The sequence below is a fragment of the Hipposideros armiger genome, unplaced genomic scaffold, assembly GCF_001890085.2.
Source record: "Hipposideros armiger isolate ML-2016 unplaced genomic scaffold, ASM189008v1 scaffold_169, whole genome shotgun sequence".
Taxonomy (NCBI): Eukaryota; Metazoa; Chordata; class Mammalia; order Chiroptera; family Hipposideridae; genus Hipposideros; species Hipposideros armiger.
Window position 1 is genome coordinate 1,023,116 of NW_017731519.1, and position 11,676 is coordinate 1,034,791.

Sequence of the window (11,676 nt, forward strand, 5' to 3'; positions counted from 1 at the left end):
AATCTTAAAATTATATATAAATTTAAAGTCAAACACTCAGTTTTTGATTTGGAGGGTGTTCTTATTACTCCCTTGCCCTTTTTTTCTATTCTCTTTGCTCCCTCTGTTCCAACCACAGTGATTTCCCTGCTACCTCTTCTTTATGCGAGACCACTCCTACCCCAATGCCTTTTCTCTTGCCTTCTGCTGTGAACACTGCTCCCCAGATATCTGCCCTTTCTTACCTCCTCAGGTCTTTGTTCAAATGTAATCTCAGGGTTTCCCTCACTCACCTATTTAAAATAGCAACTTGTGTCCCCATTTCCCTTTCCTGTATTATTTTATTTTTCTCCATAGCACTAATCACCTTATATCTGATTTACTCATGTGTTTGTTTATTGTCTGTGTCCTCTTCTATGTCAGCTCCATGAAGGCATAGTTTTTATCTATTTTGTTACATCTTATCTACACAGCTGATAATGGTGCCTGGCACATGGTAGTCACTTAAATATTTATTGAATGATGAATGAGTGAAAGTGCTCAAATTTTAATACCTAACCTTTATGAAAAGTATTAGCTCAGAAGCATAAATCTTTACTATATTTCAGATTGTTAAGGTAATTTGAGAAGCGATCTTTAGATAAGTTTGTCATATCTACTAAGCATTAAATGGATGAGGAATTGAAAATAAATGGAAGAACATGTGATCTAGTCATGATGGCAGATCACATTCATTTACAACAACCCACAAACTAATTGTTTTCCAGTTAAGCACATTCTTATTAGAGTACTACCATACTTTATTGTGTATTTAAAGAACGCTAAAAAAAGCTTGTGCACCAAGGTGGATGAGTCCTTATTTAAAATCCTTAGCTCACTCAAAGCTGTAAATACCTAACATATATTTCTAATTAGGATTATTGTGTTAAGGTAATTATATTAGATTGATTATATTAGATTAATTAATTATATCTAATTGTATTAGATTAAGTATTGAGGAAGATTCACAGAGCTTAAAATCATTGTTTCAAAATGAGAAGCATTTAAGAATCTACTATGCTACATTGTAACGTATTTGACAATAAATGAATACTAACACAATAAAGACACCGTGCTTTTTTAAATGTTGAATAGAGGGAGAATGGAGTACTCAGAGGCATGAGGAGTACATTTGTAAAGACTGTTTTTTAGACACCTTGCAGACTAATTTTTTAGGAAAGCAATGGGAGGTAAAACTGGGAAATGAAGTTAATATCAGACCAGATTAAATTTAAAATAGAAAAGCAAAGTTATGAATGTGCTATGTTTTATTAGAAAGTAATAAATAGAAACAGTAATTTTGTTCGCAAAAGTAAGGATTTAATCCTTATCGAAGGTAACTGAAACCGATGGAAGGAGTGATAATTTCTCTGAGAAATGAAAATTTAATAATGTTTAGTAATGACTAAAATACCGTAAATAGGAGACTTATTATTAATTCAAGTTGTTTTTTTAAAAAACACAACACTAAAGGAAGTAAAAAATAAATTATAATGTGAAAATTACAGAGTAACTTGGGTAACTTGAAAGGAAAAGAAAATGACCATATCAGTTGCTTATCTTGTAAACTGATTTTGTTTGGTTGGTTTATAACTTTGAGGTATATGGAAATAATGTTGGATTAAAAAAGGCTATTATACGACTGGAGTTATAAGTTTCTAAGTTTTTAATGAATAAGTTGTTAATGAATTTTCTCAGGAAGTTGATACAGGTGGTGTTGGGAGAGGCTTAAGTTTCCTTTGATTAGTTAGAGTACTAAACAGAATTATGCTGTTAGGCATAAAATTTCTTTAGACTATATATATATATTTTTAAAGGTACTTACAAAAAACATTAATTTCCATCTTTTTCCTTCAAAATATATAGCTTTTTGGGGTAAAATTTGCTCTCATAAAATATATATATGCATTAAAGGAGTTGCTTACATTTACACAAATTGTTAAAGTTTTTAAAAAGTATTTTAAGGGGTTTATGCACATTGATATTGACAATATAACTAATTTGAAGGAAAAGTACAATTTGGCATTTGTTTTCATGTTTTTTATTCCCTTAGTTATGGCATATTTTGTTCCCTTTATTCAGATAATTCGGGAACTGTTAACCAAATTATCATGATGGCGAACAACCCAGAAGACTGGTTGAATTTCTTGCTCAAGCTAGAGAAAAACAGTGTCCCCCTAAATGATGCCCTTTTAAATAAATTGATTGGTCGTTACAGTCAAGCAATTGAAGCCCTTCCTCCAGATAAATATGGCCAAAATGAGAGTTTTGCTCGAATTCAAGTGAGATTTGCTGAATTAAAAGCGTAAGTATTAGTATTTTAATTCCATTTAACTAAATACATTACATAATACATAATTACATTACAAAAAGGTAAAATGAAAACATGTCAGGATTACTTGTAAGAAAGTAAATATGTTTTTACCAAATCCTTTTGCTTGTAATTAGCAAGTGAATAATGTAAACTCTTTTTACATATTTCTACAAGCTTCCTATTCCTGACTCTGCCTAAAAGGGTTTTTTAAAATAACTTATTAGTATTTAATTTTATATACTGACAAAACCAATACCGCATGTGTTTTGGAAAATAGATGAGGAATTATCAAGCTTAGTTAGCTGTGTCCTTTTTCTTAACATTGACTCTGAAATCTTTATTACAGCATTCAAGAGCCTGATGATGCACGGGACTACTTTCAGATGGCCAGAGCAAACTGCAAAAAATTTGCTTTTGTGCATATATCTTTTGCACAATTTGAACTATCACAAGGTAATTTGAAATATCAAGTCCAAATTTTAAGTAAAAGATAACTTGCTATTGTAACTCATATCCTAATATTAAATCATATATATATATATATATATATATATATATATATATATATATATATATATGAAGTAGGAATCTGAGGCAAAAGGCATATAAGTTGATCAGATGAGACTATGGGGGAAAAACCCCATCTAAATGTAAATGCAGAGAATCTTTGTTACACTAGTTCTTCCACTTGTAGGGAATAATCCCAGGAAATAAGCATGAACATCGTGTTTGTGCTTAGAGTGAGGAAAAGTCTAAAAGAAAGTGGCTTCTTCACTGAGTATTTGTGGGATAAGGATATAAGATATTTAAGCTAGAGCTTAGGTAAACTTTTCTTATGCTATAGTTTCAGAGCATTCATAGCTCCGAAATATACATCAAAATATAATTGTAGCATTATTGGTAGTTCCCCTTTTTTAAAAGAGAGAGAAAGAGAAGAAAGAAGGAAAACTGCAGTAGTAGCTTTTATTTGTTGCTTACCTGGTTCTTTGTAGTATGAATTTTTGGATAGGACCACGGCAGTCTCTTCCTCCCACATTTTTAGCCTGGCCAATCATAGTCTTTCCCCTTGTTCTCATTTTCTGGGGCCTCTGGTCCACCCTCAGTCTACCGCCTTGGCTATGTGTTCCTGTTTTCCCTCAGCCTGGTTTCTGCTCTATCCCTGATCCCATTTACCACTGGATACACACATTACCACTGTTGGTTTGGCTCAGCCAGAATCCCCATGATGGTACCAGAGCAGGAATTGGTCACTGGAGAGGATTCTCCAGGATTGAGATTGGAGAAAAGCATTGTACAAACTCAGGAAATGGTCTGAGAACCCTGAACTTTGCCTTTTCAGAAGATTTCTGAGTTCTAGTTACCTGAACCATGTCTGATCTATCCTGTGCACTGTCGTGCACTATCAGGTGACTTTAAAAAATCATCCCTGGGCCGGCCGAGTGGCGCGATGGTTAAGAACTGGCTTGGGCCGCCAGAGGGCCCCGGTTCGGATCCCACATATGAGGGCCAGTGACACTGCCCTCCACAGCTAAGATGCTGAACAACAGCTCAACCTGGAGCTGGGCTGCCGTGAGTCGCCGGCGACGGCGTAGGCTGCAGCCCCTGTGGCAGTGGGTTGCCATGGGCTACCGTGTAGCCAGCAGCCAGTGTGAGTGGCCAGCAGCCACAGTGAGCGGCCGTCCAGAAGCCGGCGACTGATCTGCCTCGCCCGGGAAGAGCGCAATGATGGTGCCAACTTGGGCCAGTGAAGTAACGTCCTCCACAACTAGACTGAAGAACAAAACGACAGCAACTTGTCTGTTCCCCTTCTCCCAATTCCCCAGCACTGTTCCCATCCCCCAATTCCCCAATAAAAATCTTAAAAAAAAATCGTCCCTTTCCTACCTAGGAAAATTGATTCCTCCTTTTTGCTTGTTAAAGTAAGTTTGGCCAGGCCTTTAAGACCCTCTATTTTCCCTTCATTCTACTTAAAAAATTTTTTGAGGTATTATGGCCTATCAATAGCAACAATAAACTATATATCTTTAGAACACATAAATATTGAAAATCTCAAGTTGTGATCTGTAAAAAAGTAATGTACTTTATCTGTACCATTGCAATGTAGCAGTAGCCTCAAGGTCAAAATTATTATTTTGAACGGGGTTGATAAATAGGCTTTCAGGAAATATACAACATCTCTGAAATCTTATGTGCAGTTTTGTGTGTATATGTATTTTTATAGGAGTGGAGGACATTCCAATGCTTTTATCAGATTCTCAGAGGGGTCTATAAGCTCCCTAATTACTCGTTCTTATCTAAGCCTTTATTTGCTCAGTACATGAAATTCTATCACTACTCTGAATAAATGTACCCTTAACCACTATCAAATATATTTATATTCTTAAAAATGGTAAACTGTCCGAAATTAGAGGCTATCTCTTAATCATCTTTATACCCTAAGTGCCAAGTACTTTAATAGCATAGCTCAGTGGCTCCCATAAATGTTGAATATATAAGATACATGATGTGTACATTTACTATTTATAAACATAATACTAGACTAAATATATTGGGTAAATTTGCAGTTGAAATAAAATTTGTTTGGTAATTTATCTGTAGTCAGAAAGGTAATTGTAGTTATTTCTGCATTTTTGGGGTAGTATAGCTAAGTCTGATAGGTAAAGATTAATCTTTATCATTACTTTTTTATATAAGAATCCTTTTGATGGAGGATTCCCTTTAGCAAAAGATGTCAGTCTTAATGACTAAATGACATTATGAATGATAATTATTATACACATTGTAACAGATTGATGCTCTTGGGACTATTATAACACCTAGGGCTTAGCTTTTCCTTTTACTAAGTTCTCTGAGAAGTCCTGACTGTTTTCGTTGGCCTTTGCTGTCCCCAGATTGTAACTGCTTTGTTATACTTCTTTTCTGAAAATGGACAGTGCTGATATGCTAATGCATAGTTACATCAATTACATATTACAGAAGTAAACTATTTGACATGAATTATCAGAAATGAGATTACTTATTTGCTTATGAGATAAAGCACATAATATTTTGTCCTAAAGCTTTAAAAAAATTTTTCCCAGGTCCTGATGAATAAGAAACTGGAGAGTAAAGATTGCTGCATTAAATTAACAATTATTTTTTTACTTTGTTAGGTAATTTCAAAAAAAGTAAACAACTTCTTCATAAAGCTGTAGAATGTGGAGCAGTGCCACTGCAAATGCTGGAAATTGCCATTCAGAATTTAAGCCTCCAAAAAAAGCAGCTACTTTCAGAGGAAGAAAATAGTTTATCAGGTAAATGTATTAATGTGTGCTAATACTTTTCTGTGGTAGATTGCCTATAAAAAAGAATTCTGGATAATATTTTATAGAAAAATATGATTTATGTAGAATGGTCAAGATCGAAGTTTAAATTTCAGATTAAAGTCTTTACTACTGCATTGGATATTTTATTGTTGATCAAACCCTCACTGGTAGCACATTAAAAACAACTGGAGGGAAAATGGGGTCAACTATATGGTGATAGAAGGAGACTATATGGTGATGGGTGGTGAACACACAATGCAATATATAGATGATGTATTACAGAATTGTATACTTGAAACCTATGTAATTTTACTAACCATTGTCACCCCAATAAATTAAAAAACACACACGCGCACAGACACAACTAGATCCAAGCAGGAGAACTACTTTTTGCGTGTAGAAATAGGGCATGTACCTTTACTCTGGGGAAACAGATACATAATTATGAAACAGTTATGAAGTATAGTTAGAGAATTATCTTGAACATGTTCATGTCTGTGTATCTTATTCAGATCTGTGAATTGCCTCCTTAAATATTCTTATTTGTGAAATTACTTTTTTGTGTATTTTTTATGTCTTTACAAATTTAATCACAATTTCAAATTTTTTGCAGCATCTACAGCATTAACTGCCCAAGAATCATTCCCCAATTCACTTGGACATTTACAGAAAAAGAGCATCAGTTGTGATTCCAGAGGACAGACTATGAAAGCAAGGTTTTTGTATGGGTGAGGAGACTGACCATTTTTTTAAATGCTCACCATACATTTATATTATCTATACGTTTACATATATATTTTCAGGTAATAGTGATAACAGTTAATTTTGCAGTTAATGGAAATACATATGTTAATGTTACTCTTTTAAAAATTGGGGATATTTTCTTTCTGTTTAGAGAGAATGTGCCCCCTCAAGATGCAGAGATAGGTCATCAAAATCCATTAAAACAAACAAGCAAAGCTAAACGGGTAAGTTAGTTTTAATCTACTTTGATTAAGGTGGTAGTGGTGATGTCTTTTTTTATTTCCTAGTTGGTTACTTAATCTTTCAAAATATTTTTAGTCATGCCCATTCGGAAGAGTCCCAGTTAACCTTCTAAATAGCCCGGATTGTCATGAGGAGACTGGAGGTTCAGTTGTACCAAGTTTTACAAAAAGGTATGTTTGGGTTTTAAGTTTTAATTTGTTTTCAATATTTGAAGATTGATAGCACAGTGGTCTTAAGCTAGCGGTTCTCAACCTGTGGGTCGCGACCCCTTTGGAGGTCAAACGACCCTTTCACAGGGGTTGCCTAAGACCATCGGAAAACAAAAAGATATTTACATTACGATTCATAACAGTAGCAAAATTACAATTATAGAGTAGCAACAAAAATAATTTTATAGTTGGGCGTCACCACAACATGAGGAACCTGTATTAAGGGGTCGCGGCATTAGGAAGGTTGAGAACCGCTGGTCTTAAGCTCTTTTACTGCATAATAGTACTTACGATGAAATTTTTATTTAGTATTAAAAGTTACCAAGGTTCTCAATGTTGTCAAAGGAATGAATGGGGAATCTGACTTTATTTTGCTTTTTCACTCATTAAAAGTATTCATTGAAGGAACTATTAAAAGATAGGAAACGTAGAGGAAAAAACATTGTCAGCCTGAAGCTTAAAAGACTGCAAACATCCCCAAATTCCTGTTGTTTGAACAGTCCTCACTTACTGGTAGCCTCTCTGGTAAGAATCTCTCCTTGGTGTGCACATAGAAGGCTCCATAGCAGGGCGAAGAAAGGCCTGGGAATGATTTCTTTTCCAGCTTATTCAAGGAAAGGAGAGATTATCAACGTGAAAGGTGATTCATTCATTTGCTTAAGAAGCTAGGGCTTCAAGAAGTGGGGCAGAGTCGGTAGAGATCAAGTATTGTTTATCAGATCTCATGAGTTTGCCTTCCTTCAACTTGGGTGTTTATTCCTTTAAAAGAAATGGGAATCTAGTTTTCTAGCTTAGCTAAGGGAATTTGTTTGGTCTATTCTTAACTCTAGTCACTATATAACATAATTTCTACTGGAAAAATCTCCTTGGATTCCAGAGAACCATTTGTCAGGTAAACTTTAGACTTACAATTGATTGTTTTTACTTGGTGTCTTCTATACTTAAATTGTTATTATACTTAGGGCTCGACTAAGTATTGATATTAAAAGAGCGTTTTGGTTGTCAAGGTTAAGCGCCAAAGTGTTGAGATGACTATTATCTTATAATCTTCATTTCAGTTACTTAGCTGAAGAATAAAGGAGACTTTCTCACACTCTAAGAACATAAAAACAAAAACATACCAGTCATTTACTTGCTTGTTATGATGGAGTGTGTGCTAGGCCCTGTGGAGGCCAACAGAAGGGTTTATTCTCTAGTTCTTGTCCTTAAGCTATTTGTGATCTGAGTGTAGTTTCACCTACATACTGTTGTTCCCTTCTCCTTTTCCAGTCATGCCTTAATCCCAGCTGTTACTTGTTATGTAATGAAGTAGGCAGTCACCTGCTACTTATCTTTATCATTTTTGTTACTGTTCAGCACCTAATCACATCTGTACTAAAATCATGCTTTTTTAAAATTTTTCTTTTTAAGAGATTTTTTTCAATTATTGGGCTGTCGGAAAAGTCATGACGCATTTTTGCAACGAAAACCAGAAAAAATACGCTGTGACTTTTCCGACAACTCAATGAAAAGCGTGTATATTGTTGAAAAAACAACTTTAAAATGGAAAAAAATAATATATTGAAAAGATTAATTTCAAATTAACATTAAAATTATTTTGTTTTGTGGGTAATAGACAGACCTCTAGATTAGAATGCCGAGAGATGATTGTGCCTGGATCTAAATCAAGTGGAAATGATTCCTGTGAATTGAGAAATTTAAAGGTATTTCACTTTTAAATCTTTATATAGAGCAAGGATTCCCGATCCAGGGCCCATGGAGCTTTTTCTGTGGAAGGGACCCATAGTGTATACAGTATCTGTTAACAGTGTTCCTGAAGCCCCAAGAGATATAGGACCACACTAGTGGGAAGGTGTACAGAAATCCTAAACTGTTTTTTTGAGATTGAGGTGATAGAGCAAAGATGACCCATCTCCTGGGATAACTGAAGTAACACTTACTATGCATGTGTTTAAGCAGATTCCTTGGCCTGAGGTTGGTAATAGCTGGGGGAGTCATTCCCCCCAGCTTCATGGCAGGGCAACTTAAAAACAAATGAGAAAATGAATTGTGAGGGCCAGACAGAGGTGAGGGCTTAGTCTGATATTCTGAGATGGGAGAGCAATTGGTGTGAACTTCAAAGACAAGAAACAGTTTTAGTTACTGGTGCACTGATTTTTAGGGGTTATACTATTATTGGACTTGAGTTAGACCCCTGGTATCACAAGGTGTGTCTTTTCAAGTTTATGTTCTTTATATTTCCTCTCTTTCATGGTCTACCCTTTAAACTAATCACAGCTACCTTAGAATAGTGTATAGTTGTGTTAAATTTTTACTTTCTGGATTTAGAATAATTACTGTTTTATTAGACTTACACAAATCTTAATTTTGACAAATGCTATTATTTTTGGTGATAAAATACAATCATAGTAACAAAATACTGAGGTGTGTTTTATGTTGGATTCAAACTTTCTTACCTCACTTTTTAAGTGAACATATTTTAGCAACGGATTAATATCCCCATTGAAAGCAAATTGGCCATATTTATGGTTACGGCCATTCCCTTTGCTCTAGTCAGTAATTCAAGAAGTTAATCTTTGCTTGGAGTTTGTGAGTCTACGCCTGGTTATAATAGATAATTTTCCTAGTTATATTTTCACATAGATGAGACTTTAGTATATTGACCACTAAGACAAATTAATATTACTGTTTATGAGACTTTTAAAAATCTTACTCTTTTCATATAGTCTGTTCAAAATATCCATTCCAAGGAGCCTCTGGTATCAGGCGAGAAGAGTTCTGAGCTTATTACTGATTCAATAACTGTGAAGAGTAAAATTGAATCAAGTCTAAGAAGCTTAGAAGGTAAGAGTGACAAAAGTTATAGACTTCTTTAATTAAGAAAACTGCATTGTTGCTCGTGAATGCTAACCAGCCACCTAAGAATTGCAATATATGGCTGTGTCTGTGTCCCTTTATCATGTATTTCAGTTACATTATATATTGGGTTGTCGGAAAAGTCATGACGTATTTTTTCTATGTTTTTCATAGCAAAAATGTGTCATGACTTTTCCAACAACCCAATAGAATGTATAAAAGGTATTGAATTCTGTGCCAAAGGAAGTTTATTTGCCTAAAAGGTACATTAAAGGAAGAGTGGAAGGAAAGTGCAATGGAGCTGAGTTACATTTCTCCATTGGCTTGACAAATACTTACTCAACGGACACAGAAACTGTGTTTATATGACAATTCTCCTTTTCCTTTTATCAAAGTTTTCCACTATTTGAGTACTATGATAAATGTCCTAAGGATATGTAAACGAATGAGCCAGGGTCCCAAGCAGGTCCCAAACAGGTTACCATCCGATGTGGGAGATATACTGTTCTAAATGTAATGTTGGGTAGGTACAATGTAGAAAGTGTTATGAGAACCACATAAATAAAATGCTGTGAGAATTCAGAAGGAGGAGAGAAATTTGAGGAACTAATTTGGTTTGGGGGAAATAAGGTAATACTTTGTGGAGTAGAAGAAACATGAAGAACTGTGAGTGTTTAAATAGGAAGGAATACAGTGGTAGAGTCTTTCAGGTGGAGGGAATAGCGTAATTCAAGAATAAAACATTTTAGGAACAAAAAACATCCTAGTTATGCTGAAAACTAGCACATGTAGTGTAGAAATGAGAGCTAAGACTTGGTAGACTTTCAATGGTTGGCTTAAATTTTTTATTCTTTTAGATGTCACAGTACCATTAAAGATTTTTGAACAGGATCATGATTTGGTGATCATTATCCAAACAGATTGAATGTAATTTTTTATCTTTTAATTGGACTGAGAGGGGCACTGAGACAAAACTAGGCTTGCCCCAGACTCATTTTGGTTAATCCTGAACTTTCCTGGTTTTAGTCCTCAAAGTCCCATGTGTCAGGAAAGCCCTCAGTCCCTCGTGAACTGGGATGGTGAGTCACCCTAGAACAGCCTTTTTTGTCATTATTTTGACTGGGATTTGATTCTTAATCCTAATATTTGGGGGAAATTATTATATTTTATATTTCCATGGAATCTATTAAAAACTGGTATGATTAAAAAAAATCATGTTTACCAAATATGCTTGTTAATAGTACTAATCTGACACCTAATTTAATGGTTTTAAATGAAAACGTGTGCCAGTAATAGTTTGTACAATAAAACTTTCGATCAGAAAACTGCCCAAATAATGAATATAGTGCAATGGGATATTTCATTCATATACATTCCTGTGGAGTGTATTCAGGGGTAGGGTTGTTGGGTCACAGGATGTGCCTATGTTCATTTCCAGTAGGTAGTGCCAGACAGTTTACCTTTGACCAGCAGTTGTTTTACTCTTGCTCCGTACTCTCAGTCATTGTTTGTGGGTTTTTAGTTTTAGACATTCTGATGCTAAGTGATATCTCATTGTGGTTTTAATTTTATGTTTCCCCGATGTCTAATGACTTGGAACTTTTATTTTGTATGTTTATTGGCCGTTTGGATATCCTCTTGTGGACTACTTGTTGAAGTGTCTTGCCAGTTTTTCTATTGGGTTTTCTTTCATTTTCTTGTTGATTTTTAGGAGATATTTATATCATCTAGATACAGATGCTTTTGTTGGATACATGTATTACAAGTGACTTCTCGCATTATGGTGAAGAGTTGATGAAAAGAAATTCTTAATTATCATGCATTTTAATTTATTAATCTTTTCTTTTGTGGTGTTTTCTGTTTTGTTTTGTTTTTAAGATTTTAGTGGGGAATTTGGGGAGGGGAACAGACAAGTTGCTGTCCTTTTGTTCTTCAGACTAGTTGTGGAAGACATTGCTTCACTGGCCCATGTTGGTATTATCATTGC

The 11,676-nt window shown here is 34.8% G+C and overlaps 1 protein-coding gene across 3 annotated transcripts in view; it reads left to right on the plus strand.

The window, feature by feature from the left end:
- Positions 1-11,676, plus strand: part of TTK (TTK protein kinase) — a 70,188-nt gene that overhangs the window by 32,771 nt on the left and 25,741 nt on the right. For all 3 annotated transcript variants that reach the window (XM_019651914.1, XM_019651913.1, XM_019651915.1), the window contains exons 3-10: positions 2,101-2,323; positions 2,679-2,785; positions 5,485-5,625; positions 6,251-6,365; positions 6,533-6,605; positions 6,700-6,794; positions 8,449-8,536; positions 9,560-9,677. In XM_019651914.1, coding sequence (XP_019507459.1) covers positions 2,101-2,323; positions 2,679-2,785; positions 5,485-5,625; positions 6,251-6,365; positions 6,533-6,605; positions 6,700-6,794; positions 8,449-8,536; positions 9,560-9,677 — 960 coding nt within the window. The remainder of the gene's footprint in view (positions 1-2,100; positions 2,324-2,678; positions 2,786-5,484; positions 5,626-6,250; positions 6,366-6,532; positions 6,606-6,699; positions 6,795-8,448; positions 8,537-9,559; positions 9,678-11,676) is intronic.